The following is a 12,997-nucleotide window of genomic DNA, read 5'->3' on the forward strand; positions in this document are numbered from 1 at the left end:
TTACACGGCTAATGAAAGGGAATATTTCACCGATATTCCCGTTTACATGCAGCTGTGCAAAATAGGATTATTCTAAAGTGTTCCAGCGGCGGAGGACTTGTTGGAGCGTGTGAACACAGCCTCCCTCTTTCATTCCTTCAACCGGCTTCTTGAAAATGTTTGCCGTTGCGATGTTACATCCCAAAAACCTGTCGATATCCAAGTCTTTGGTCATGGTGTTTAAAAGTAGCTGTGTTTCTCCTTTTCCTTTGGCCATGCGTCTCTACTCTACAGCTGGCAGGAGGCCATAAAGTGTCACAAACTGCAGTAAAACCCCAGAAATGCAGATTTTGAAAGCGCAAACACATGTCCAAAGAATAGAAGAAAAAGGCCTTCTTCGGGATATCAAAACGGAATATGTTATTTACATGACCTGAATCAGTTTTGGAATATTCGCCTCTTTGCCTGTTTACGGCTTACGGTTAGCTCTGTGCATTGCTATGGCTACTGTACACAAACCAACCAGCCGACAGTTTGCACAGCCGAAAGAAAAGGAGAAACGCAGCTACTTTTTAATTTTTTGGGGAGCATTTTTAGGCCTTTATTGACAGGACAGCTGAAGACATGAAAGGGGAGAGAGAGGGGGAATGACATGCAGCAGAGGGCCGCAGGTCGGAGTCGAACCCGCGGTCGCTGCGTCGCGGAGTAAACCTCTATATATGGGCGCACACTCTACCAACTGAGCTATCCGGGCGCCCCAAACACAGCTACTTTTAAACATTATCAAAGACTTGGATGTCAACGGGCTTTTTGGATATGCGCACACACCGCTATGCCGACCTTTTCAAGAAGCTGGTTGAAGAAATGAAAGAAGGACTCTGTCTTTGTATGGTCCAATAAGTCCTCCACCGGTTTAAAACTTTGAAAAAATCCTACTTTGCGCGACTGCATATGAACGAGAATATTAGTGGAATATTCATCGTCATTAGCCGTGTAAAAAGCTTAGTCAGAATATTGTCTTTTTCAGAATAAGGGCAGAAAACGGAACATTATGTGCATGTAGACGTACCTCGCCTCTCCTGCCGCTGTCAGCTGCACTTAGGAAGTAAAAAAAAAAAAAATAAACAATCAGCCACTGTGCCCTGTCAGGAATAAAAACAACTTTCAGACACACTTTTAGCAGACGTACTCAAATTTGCTCTTTCAGTGGGGGTAAATATTTATCTTCAGTTTCTGGAAAAAGAAGAGAAAAAGATTATTTTTATGTCTTTGCCCAGAGTTTGGAGTGATTGCTGCGCTGTGGTATTTGCCGTGTTCAGGGTGAGGGGTGCATTCTGGATTATTGCCTCCTAAATGCCTTGGCAGGAAACGCTGCATTATATTGCTAACCCATGCTGTCTCCAGTCAATTTGTGTTTGGTCATAAATGAAAAATTCAGGTCTCACTTGTGTGTCATTGGCGTAGACTCGGACACACACACACACACACACACACACACACACACACACACACACACACACACACAGACACTTCATTTCTAAGTCAGTCTTTACTGTAAACATCGAGCCGACCAGCGGTGGAAGAAGTATTCAGATCCTTTACTTAAGTAAAAGTACTAATACCACACTTTAAAAATACTCTGTTGCAAGTAAAAGTCCTGCTATGAAAATGTTACTTCAGTGGAAGTCTGGAAGTATCATCAGGAAAATGTGAAAAAGTATTAGAAGTGAAAGTACTCGATGCAGAAAAATCCTCCCATAGTAGAAAGTGTAAAGGATCCAACCAGTTGTGTGTTTAATGGTCTGATCATGTCAGCTGGACTTGTAGGCCGTCATATTGTTGGCTAGTTTACTTTATAATAAAACATCAGATTTTATAAACTACATGTGTTTTGTGTGCAGTAATCTTAATGTGTAAAGTAACTAAAGCTGTAACAGAGTAATGTAGTGGAGCAAAAAGAACAATATTTCTCTCTGAAATGTAGCGGAGTAGAAGTAGAAAGTGGCATGAAAAGAAGAGACTCAAGTGAAGTACAAGTACCTCAATATTTACACTTAAGTATAGTACTTGAGTACATGTACTTAATTACATTCCACCACTGCAGCCGACCTCATGTTCTGGAGTTAATTATACCGACGTTTACGGCTGCGAGTTTCAGTGAAAACGAGGCGACTCCCCAAACAATAAAAAGTTGTGTTCCTGTGCGTTTCGGACAAACAACGCCACAGGACATGGGGAAGGGACGACACCGTTGACATTTTAGGGGTGTAGCCTGTCCTGACATCAGATCACGTTGACATTAAACGGAGCAGTCTGTGACAATTGAAAGCAGATCTCCCAGGTACGGGAAACCACATAACGGACTGCACATAATTGACTTGAATAGCTTCGCACCCTCCTCTCCGTCTTTATGAGATGGCCTTGCTCTCACCAGATGCGTAATTATTTTCTTGTGTGTCTAATTATACAGTGAGTTTTTTTATACGGCCTGCTGTTTGTGCTGCTCTGTAACAGAATTACTCACTTGTTCCTAAGTTTAACCCCAGCGAGACTGAACGCTTCCTTTAAGCCGTTCTGTATCAGAAATAACATGGATGGGTGCATGCAACGTTCTTCGCAGGTAAAATAAATGATTATGGTGTGATATGCTTTTTTTGTGGCATTTTATTTTTACTTTTGAGAGGACAGCTTAGACATGAATTGGAGAGAGAGAGGGGGAATGACATGCAGCAAAGTAAAAAAGTGATTAAAAAATTGAGAAATGTGAATTAAACGTTGATTAAAGCGACACAAAAATTGGAAAATGTGACTAAAACAGTGAACATTAGACTGACACATTGAAAAATGTGACTAAATTGTTGAAAATGTGACTAAAAGATTGGAAAATGTGACTAAATTAGTGAAAAAAGAAACCATTGAGAGATGTGACAAACAGTAAACAATGTGACTAAAACGTTGAAAAATGTCACTAAAAGATTGAAAAATGTGACTAAGATTGAAAAACGTGACTAAATTATTGAAAAAAGTGGCTAAAACATTGAGAAATGTGACTAAAACAGTAAACAATGTGACTAAAACGTTGAGAAATGTGACTAAAACAGTAAACAATGTGACTAAAACGTTGAGAAATGTGACTAAAACAGTAAACAATGTGACTAAAACATTGAGAAATGTGACTAAAACAGTAAACAATGTGACTAAAACGTTGAGAAATGTGACAAAATGATTGAAAAAAGTGGCTAAACGTTGAAAAATGTGACTAAAACTGTGAAAATGTGACTAAATCGTTGATAAAAGCGACACAAATTTTCAACAGTTTTCAATTTTGACAAGTTGTAAGACAACACAAGGGTTAACTACGTCTGATTCAAAGTACCTGGAAGTCAACGAGACGGATTTAGAACAATGGCGACTTCATTCAGAGACTCGTGAGTTTTAAAAGCTGTGGATCCGGGAAGCAATAACTCAGTAATCATGTCATCATGCAAAAGGAAGAAGAAGGAAAAAAAAACAAAACAACCCTGATACAAAATAATTGCTTGAGTTGCAAAAAAATGCAAACTCCTGCTGAAGTGGCAGCTCGCTCACTGGGACCGAATGCTAAAGAATCTTTTTAGAGGCGTTTGTTTTGGCCTTGTTTTCTCTACATGCTGTTTTATGACTGAAACGGCAGTAAATTCACTCCCAGCACTTTTAAATAAACCCAGTTTAGTAGCCAGTTTGGACAGAATATGCATGAGGACACAGTCTCTGACTGCGTTGCTTGTTGACTTTTAAGGAGTTGAATATTGGAAATGATAAGCAATAAACGCATCGGGAAGAGTGCGACACAACGCGAAACACACGAAAATATCAGTTAAAAAACAAAAAGTTTTTGATTCCTTTTTATATTCAACTCAACTTTCCATTTGGTTTCCAAATGGTTTCCTTTAATTGCAGAACTGAGTACACTTTAATATCGGATTATTTACCGCAAGTAATATCGCTATTACGATATTCAGCAACGTTACCGCATAATGTCCTCATACCGTGCAGCCCTACTGTAAATGCGGCTCAACCTTTTTATTTTTGATTTCCTAATACATAACCCACACGGACAGTTTCCTCTTAAAGCGATAGTGCGTAGTTTCTGTCGCCCCCATGAGGAATTCTGAGTTATGACAACAACACTGTCGGCACGTCCACATGATACAAGCCTTCCGTGATCTCACAGCCCCGTTCGTTAATATCAAAAAGTTACGCACTAAAGCTTTAAGTGTCTAAACTCTAGGGCTGCTTCCTCTGAGTCGACTAATCGGTCGTTTCGCTCCCAGTCGACTAAGAATCCTTTAAGCGTCAGTTTAGTCATTTTTTTATACTTTTTTTTCGTGCTGATTGACTTATTTCCAAGTAACACAAGATTTAAAGCGATGCTTTTGCGTGATTCTTCGTGCAACCATCTTGGAAATCTTGGAAAATCCTTGTCGCTTAATGCATTAGTTATTTGGTCCATAAAATGTCAGAAAAAGGTCAAACAAAAGGTGTGTGTTTCCCATGCTCCTTGGCCTACTCTATGTCATATAAGGCTGATTAGATCTTTTTTTCCCCCTAATGTAGCTACTCTAAATGTGAGGCAAATGAGTCACATTTGGTCGGGGGGGGGGTTGGTATAAAGCCATGGAAATGGATGAGGGATTATGTGGAGCTGCCATCCAACTAGGGCTGCAGCTATTAAATGGTTTCATTGTCGATTATTTTCTGGATTAAGCAATTAGATGTTTGGTCTGTAAAATGTCAGAAAATGGTAAAAAAAACAAACTCCGATATATTCAGTTTACTGTCACAGAGGAGAGAAGAAACTAGAACAATATTTATATAATAAAAATATTTTTTATTTTTTGGGCATTTCTGCCTTTATTAGATAGGAAAGCTGAGATATGAAAGGGGAGAGAGAATAATTACACAAGTTTCCACTGGAGAAAGACAGTTTAATGATCTCATTGTTAAACTGAGGCCTATAACTTTATAATTGCACTCTTGACATGAGTGAAAATGAACTTTGGGGTTATAATAAGAAAAGACAAATGTTGCAAAGTGACGAGTTGATTAATCTCTGCAGCTCTACTTCATATAGACGTGGACGGAGCTGCGGGCAGAGTGCGTAACCATCTTGGAAATGTTGGAAAAACCTTGCGTCTGTGTTGTCGAGACCTCCCTGGCGCTGCCTCCCCTCTTCACTCTCCTCTCTCCCTCTTTGCACTAATAGTTCCTTTGTGTACAAGAGCATGTTGAGAGGCCAATGAGCCTGGCCTTAATAGGCCACGTTGCCATAGAAACTGCAGCACTCTGGATGTCTGACCTTTGACCCAGTTTTTTTTTTTTTTTTTAAACCGGGCTGTGAATAAGAGTGCAGGGAGACCAACCGGGTCACAATGGAGGCCCCGGCGAACGGAGGGAGTGGCCCTGTCATAGTCACTTAACTTCATTCCTCTATGGACTAATGGACACTTCAAATGGGCTCGCCATTAGCAGGATGCTATCTCCGCTCAGGCTGCTCAGGGTTAATATAACGCTAAGAGACTCGGCTGTATATGTAACTCAAGTGAAGAGCGGAAAAACGGACAAATGTAGCCGGGCTGCTACTTCTTAATGGTTAGTCGACTAATCGGTCGTTTTGGTCTTAGTCGACTACGATTGCTCGAGTCGATAAGTCATTTAAAAAAAAAAAAAGCTTTTTCATGCTGAATGATTTGTTTCCATTAAACTTCTGAGTTTAGATGTACACAAGTCCCAGAGTATTTCTGTGAAAATGTTTTTTTTTTAAACTCTTCATGAGAGGAACCAAAGAGAGCAATTAGTCGACTTATCGGAAGATTTTGGTCTCAGTCGACTAAGATTAGTCCTTTTTTTTAATCCGTTTTTTTTTTTTTTTTTTTTTAAATCCTGAATGACTTGTTTCCAGGAAACCTTTGAGCACATATCTGGTAAACACAAGATTTCAAGTGTTTTCTTTGTGGAGAAACTGAGTTTTTACAGATCTGTCGATTAAATCAACTTAGTCGATATGAGCGTTAAGCTTGATTTATACTTCTGCGTAAGATCTACGCCGTGGCTAATCACCGTCACTCTCTCACTTCTCCCTCCCTCTACCACACACTCCATTTAAAAGAAATGTTTTTTTCTTGCTGAATGATTTATTGGGGCTGGGCAGTGTATGAATATAAATCAATATCGTGATATGAGGCTAAATATCGTCTTAGATTTTGATTATTAAGTGTTGTCTCTTCCTGGTTTCAAAGGCTGCATTACAGTAAAGTGATGTCATTTTTTGAACTTTTTAGACTTATTAACTTATTAGCAGCCCAGCCCTATGATTTATCTCCAAGAAACTTCTGAGCACATTTTTGGACAACACAAGATTTAAAGTGTCACTTTTTGCATGATTCTTTGTGGAGGAGTGTGATTTGACTAAAGATTTCTTTAGTAGACGAAGGCCCTAAAGTGTAGTTTGCATAGTTTTTTAGAGACCGGTGCCCGACGTGACAGCAGCTAAAGACCGACAGAAGAAAAAACAGAAACCGAAGTCTGTAATTTCCCCGAACAAGTTACACCCTCACTGAATATATATCTCTTTTTTTTTTTCATCTCTTTGTACCTTCCTTTAAGATAGCTTTAATTAATAACTTCCTCCCTGACTAATCTACTTACTTCACAGTGAACCGGATAATGGGACATGGTCCCCATTCAGAAAAATTTGCAGTGGCCCAGCAGTGCATTGTGGGTCTGAGCGGCTGAGCTGCTTGTCGTTTCCCCATCAATTACACACTAATTAGCACAATGGCCGCCGAGGTTTGCTTAAGAATTGTGGCTGTAATTGCCTCTAATGTTGGTAAACAATGAGCCTTAATGTAAACTCTGCGGCCAGGCGGGGGCTACTTATCACAATGTCTTTGTCCCCAAAAAACTTTTAATTGTGTTCCGTGCATAGATCAGGTTGAGGTGTCAGTGGCCCCGCATGGGAAGGTGATATCAGCAGAGCAAACCAGGGAGGGACAGTCGAGCGGGGGGCCTGACGGGGCCCATTGTCTGAATGTTGCTGTTCATATGGGGCAGGGGACGGTAATTAACACCTCAGCCAAACAGCAAGCTGTGCGACCCATTTGTTTTCTGTTGGGGGGGTGACAGAAAACAATGGGGAGGGGCTCTCCACACAGTAGGTGATTGACATTATCTGCCGGAGCGATCCGCCGAGGCATTCCTGCCGCTCTGCTATTCAACACAAGCCAGGAGAAGCCGTTTGACAAGCGTCTGAGCTGCCGCTCTATAGCCTACATAATCACTCTTTTATTATCTGCTCTTTGTCTTTGACTTTGTCTGCTCTTGACTTCTTGAGTTAATGCAATTCAGCATAAGATGCAATAACATTTAGATAATGTTTAAGATAATAATAGGGCTGCAACTAACTGTTATTTTTGTTAAAGTTGATTGATCCGTCCTCAAATAGAGGAAACAAGTAGTTGTCAACTATGACATTAATCGCCAACTATTTATCGATTAATTGGTTTAAGTAATTTTTAATTTTTTCTAGGGCTGCAGCCCTAGTTGTTGCGCATATCTGCCGTTTTCTAGAATCAAGAAATGTTTCATGCACATTATATAGAACTGTAAGTACAATTCTACGTTGATATTATTTCTGAGTTTACTTCGTAAGGGTCTATGACTTCTCAATGCAGCCCTGAACGTCGACAGACAGCAGCTAGCAAAGTTTGGGATTTTATTCTCTCTCTCCGTCCCTTTGGCAGAGTTTCTGACTTAGTTTGACAGCAAAATGTCCAGACATCTGTCTCTCCTCGGCGCTCTGATGTTGGCCTGCAGTATGGCACCACACACACTTCAGAGATGACAAAGACTCTTGGCTGTGTTTTCCTTCGCTCTGTGAGAGCGATGTAACAATTAGAACCCAGCTCTGGCAGGCCACAGGCCCCAGAGCATATGTTGCATTCTCTGTGTTCAAAAAACCAAAGGGCTCCAGTGTAGCTTTTTTGGAAAATTTCGGTGGCATCACTGCCACCTTTGTCGCATCTGGGTCCTGTAAAAGTAGCACATTCTACTGATGTCTATTCTGAGTGTTGGAGGCAAGCAGGGAAAGCTGGAAGACAATTAGAGAAAGCTGTGAAAATAGATCAGCTAAACTTCCCTTTGGTTGCTCGTTTCTTTCAGTAGTCCGTCCGAGTCTGTTTACCCAAAGCTTCCAGCTCCCATTGCTATGTGCCCCGACCATATGTCTGTGTTTGTTTCTAAATAAAATAAGGGCATGTGGAAAGCATCTCTTAATGTCCCGCAGTTACATTGAGTATGTTAACATACTAATATTCTGAATTTGATACAGGTCATTTAAACGGCATATTCTATTTGGATATTCAGAATAAGGTCTAATTTCCAAATATAGCATTTTCAGATTACGTATATGATATTCTGGTTTTAAGAGGCATTCCTTGGACATACAGTGCATTCAGAATCTGTGTCTCAATTAGGGTTTTTACTGCAGTTTTTGACAGTTTACGGCTTCCTGCCTGTTTACGGCCTACGGTCAGCTCTGTGCGTTGCTACGGTTGTTGGACACAAACCAACCAGCCGACAGTTTGCATGGCTGCGGCAGAGATGCCTGCCCAAAAGAAAAGAAGGAGAAACACAGCTACTTGAACACGTCATGAAATACTTGGATATCAACAGGTTTTTGGTTATGCTCACACATCGCCACACTGACCTTTTTAAAGAAAGGGGTTGAAGTAATCAAAGAGGGACGCTGTGTTCGCACGCTCCAACAAGTCCACCACCGGTGCAAAACTATGAAATAATCCTATTTAACACTGCTTCATATAAACGGGAATATTAGGGGAATAGTACATTTTATCAGCCGTCTAAACAGCTTAGGCGGAATATTGTCTTTTACGGAATAAGGGCAAAAACCGGAATATTACATGCATCATTGTGTCATTGCCTCTCCTGCCTGTCAGCTGCTCTTAGGAAGTCAATCAGCCAATGTGCCCTGTCAGCAAAAAAATACCCAACAACTTTCAGACACACTTCTAGCAGACGTACTCAAATTGACTCTTGAGCTGCAGTTTCTGGAAAAAGAGAACAAGATCAGACGTAGTTAGTGTTATTAACGTATCTCCTGTTTCAATCTTTTACAAACATTTTAATATCACGTGTCATAACTATTTGAAACATCCACTGTAATGCTGCGTCTGTCCTAACTTTTCTTTTTCTTACACTTCCCTTGGGTTGGGTTTTCTTTCCTGTAACAGTGAGAAAGTTTTTCGCTCAGCAGCACGGCCCACAATTCCTCGCCTTTTGTTTCCTGAAACAACTCCTAGACCCAAACACCCTCTCTCTCTCTCTCTCTCTCTGTCTCATGTGTTAGTGAGTGGTGTGCTGCTGCCGTAGTCTGGACTAGAGCTAATGTGACAGTGTGCGGCTTCGCATTACCCAGCTGGATGTTCCGGCGAGTGTGTGCGAAACAGTTGCTCCATAGGGCAACGCTGGCAATTAAAAGAAAAGTAGGCGCCTCCGAAACCAAAAAGTGCCCGGGGGCATGTTCCCCGGTCCTGGCAGAAGCTGTCAAAATAAAGGATGGATTTGGGCGGGGGGGGGCAGAGCCGGTGGTGGGCACGGCCCGGGCAAGACCAAACGCTCACAATAGCGCTCGTTTCATTTGTGGAAGGACTCATGATTGACATAGATTAGACAGAGAAGTAAAAAAACGGCATTGTTTTTGGATTTTTCTCTCTCTCCGGAGAGCAGCATTCATTAGGCGCCGTGCACACAGCAGAGTAAAGTTTCAATGTGGGAGCTAGCAGCCTCTAAAGGCAACTGGCTCCTGACAGTTGTATGGACTCGGGCCCATTAGTTGGGAACCTACGATTCAGCCTTGAGCAGTATAGTGAAAATGAAGAGGGCTGATGTCAACTCCAAGAATTTCCCCCTCTTTTCGAAAGGGAAAAAGGGTCCCCCCCCCCACCACCACCACCCTCCCCCCCGCCCCCTGCCTCGGTTCTCTGTTGGACCCCAGCTGTCAGGAAACAATACCCTCTGCCTGCTCCGACAAACTCATTCCTGAAAATGTTTTTTTTCTCTCCCTCCTCTCCCTTATCCTTGCCCCCCCCCCCCCCCCCCCCCCCCCCAACCCCCTGCTATAATGTCTTTTCCATTTTTAACCTGCACAGCCATCCAAGCTTCCTTCCTCCTCACAAACCCCTGAGTGATGAATGAAGTTTTCTTTTTAAATCCGAACGTGAACGCACGGCTCCTCCAGTTTTTGCTTGTTTGTCGTCATTTATCTTTAACTGCTTTTGTCAGTCATTTAAAAAAAAACAAAATGAAAAAATGATGCTCCGTCCATCAGATGTTTTGCTATGGGTGGACGTCAAACTGTTTGGGCATAGGAATTTGCGAGTGGAAAGCTATGTAAATAAAAAGGACTGTGTACATTGTAGAATAATAACAGAGGATGCACGGTGAGATTGTGTAATCATCACTTAACAGACAGAATGTGTAACCCATAGTACGCTCCTATGCCCAAAAGGCAATCTTCAAATAACAAACTATGATACCTTTAGGGGTCATTTTCACGGACCTGTATGTGCAAAAAAACATAACCTAACCTATCGTATCAACCCCCTTTTAATTAATTTCAAATTGTACCAGAGAGAAAAATCCACATGCATGACAAGCTGCCGTGTCTGGTATGTAAACTGATTCACAAACCAGATGGTTGAGCCGTGCTTTCCAAGCTCGGGCTCCATGCTATCGCCATTGCTGGAGGACAAAAAAAGAGAAAGAAAGAAAGAAAGAAAGAAGAAGCTTGTCGCATGAGGCAGTAAATCACAAAAAGACACAGCGGTGGCACGGCGGCAAAAGGATGGTCAGCGGAAATCCTTTGGTTTGTTGGAAATCTCTGTGACGTGTGAGAGGAAAAAAAAAGAAAAAAAAAAAAAAGAGGGAAAGCAAACACTTCCACAAGCCCTGTATGATAACTTTGATACATGTGTGAAAAAGCATTGACACAGAAAAGGAGGAGGGACCGTGTCCCAGGGTTCAAAAGGCCAAAGCGATGGAGGCCAGAGTTAGCTCCGAGTCCGCAGCCCCAACCTCTGTAAACGCGGGTTCCTTCCGGCTGTCTCTTCCCACCTCCGGCTCAGCGACGGGGCGCCCACAGCTGGCCTCTTGGTTTTTTTTTTTTCTGTTTTTTTTTTTTTCCTTGACAAACGGCAATTTCACAGTCCTCCAGCAGTCCGTTGTGTTCTCCCACCCTGCCAGGACCTGGCTCTGTCTGACTCCAGCAGCTACAGGTGTCTGCCGGAGATCTCTGCGGGCCCCACACCCAGTCATAACACTTTTGCATGCTTCAGTCCCTACGGTTTATATAATAATAACAAACGTTATTTCTGTAGCACTTTTCTTAACAAGGTTACACAGTGCTTTCCAGAAACACAGCAAATAAAACAAGAACAACACAGCCAACAACAATGAAGTAAAATACAAAAAACAGAGGTGTCATAAAGCACCATCTACTGTATGTATATATGTGTATATATGTATGCATACATGTATACACACACACATACATATATACCTGTAAATGCACACAGACATACATTAAATGGGCAAGGCAGGGCAGGATTAAAACCCAACAGCGTATTTAATATTCTTAAACACTTTCCTATAAAAGTAAGTTTGGTTACACTTTACTTTACTCCAAGGTATCTACATAACACAGTGACAGTGTCATGAACACATGACAGTGTCATGTCACAGTCATGACACATGAACCCTAACTCTAACCCTAACCCCACGATGATGTGGCAGTTTAGTAACAGTAAATACCTTTTCCCTGCAACATAGAGCCTTAGATTATGCCTTTTGGTTTCTATACTGTCTGCTTTTGAATGCATTTTGTCAAATCTTGTATGTTTTGATGTTTTTGGTTACTGTGTATTTAGGGCCGCAACTAACGGTCATTTGCATGGCTGATTAATCTGTTGATTGTTATTCTCAATTAATGGATTAGTCGTAGCGCGAGGCGACATCCTCAAATGTCTTGTTTTGGCCACAACTCGGAGACATTCAGCTCGCTGTCACAGAGAGAGAAGACGCTAGAACATATTCACATTCAACCAGCTGACATCGGAGCTTTCTGTCGTGGAAAATGACTCAAACCGATGCGTCGGTTATCAAAATAGTTATAGTAAATTCATTAGCTGACAAGTCTTTGCAGCTCTTCTGTGTATGTTTACGTGTTGTTTCATTCGGCTCCTTTTCTGTCTCCCCCCCCCCGCAGTACCTGCAGATGAAATGGCCTCTTTTGGACGTCCCTGGATCGGCAGGACTAAAAGACTCCCGTTCTCCAACGCCGGGGCATTTAGTAAGTGGACACTCGAAAACAAAACGCAAATGGATTGAATTAATGACAAGATGAAGCTAAAAAAAACAAAAAAAAGATTGTGAAGTCAAACCAGAGAAAGCAACGTGGCCGGTTGGAGGGAGGGAACCCATTTACATTTCACACACAAATAACACGATAAGCACTGTCCCTCGCCTTATTTCTTGGCACTAATTAGATTTTTCCTCCGGGACATTAACCTAATTATCAAACAAATCATGTCAACTCATTGGGGGGGGGGAATCAATTCACAGCGAACCATATACGTACATTAAATGCTTTAATTACACAATCACCGTAATGTGGTTATTTTCACAATAATGAAGTTATAGTACGCATGTAAATCTGCTGGTTCCCATCCATCCACAGTTAGCTACCCCCCCCCCCCCCCCCCCTTAGCGCCCGCATGTCTGTCTGTCTTTACCACAATCACTCCTTGTCTCCACCATAAATCTCTCAACTTTCCAAACTCTTTGCCATTCTTGAACCTTCCCACACAGGTGTGAACTAGTCACCCCCGGTGTCTCACTCGGGTTAGACAATGCGGGGCCTCGGCAGACCTGTTTGCTCTGTGGCTTCGCTGAGCGATGGGTG

At 41.9% G+C, this 12,997-nt stretch overlaps 1 protein-coding gene across 2 annotated transcripts in view; it reads left to right on the plus strand.

The window, feature by feature from the left end:
• tcf7l1b (transcription factor 7 like 1b) overlaps positions 1-12,997 on the plus strand; it is a 71,404-nt gene that overhangs the window by 24,815 nt on the left and 33,592 nt on the right. For both annotated transcript variants that reach the window (XM_078251648.1, XM_078251649.1), the window contains exon 4: positions 12,302-12,385. In XM_078251648.1, coding sequence (XP_078107774.1) covers positions 12,302-12,385 — 84 coding nt within the window. The remainder of the gene's footprint in view (positions 1-12,301; positions 12,386-12,997) is intronic.

Source organism: Sander vitreus, chromosome 5, assembly GCF_031162955.1.
Source record: "Sander vitreus isolate 19-12246 chromosome 5, sanVit1, whole genome shotgun sequence".
Classification (NCBI taxonomy): Eukaryota; Metazoa; Chordata; class Actinopteri; order Perciformes; family Percidae; genus Sander; species Sander vitreus.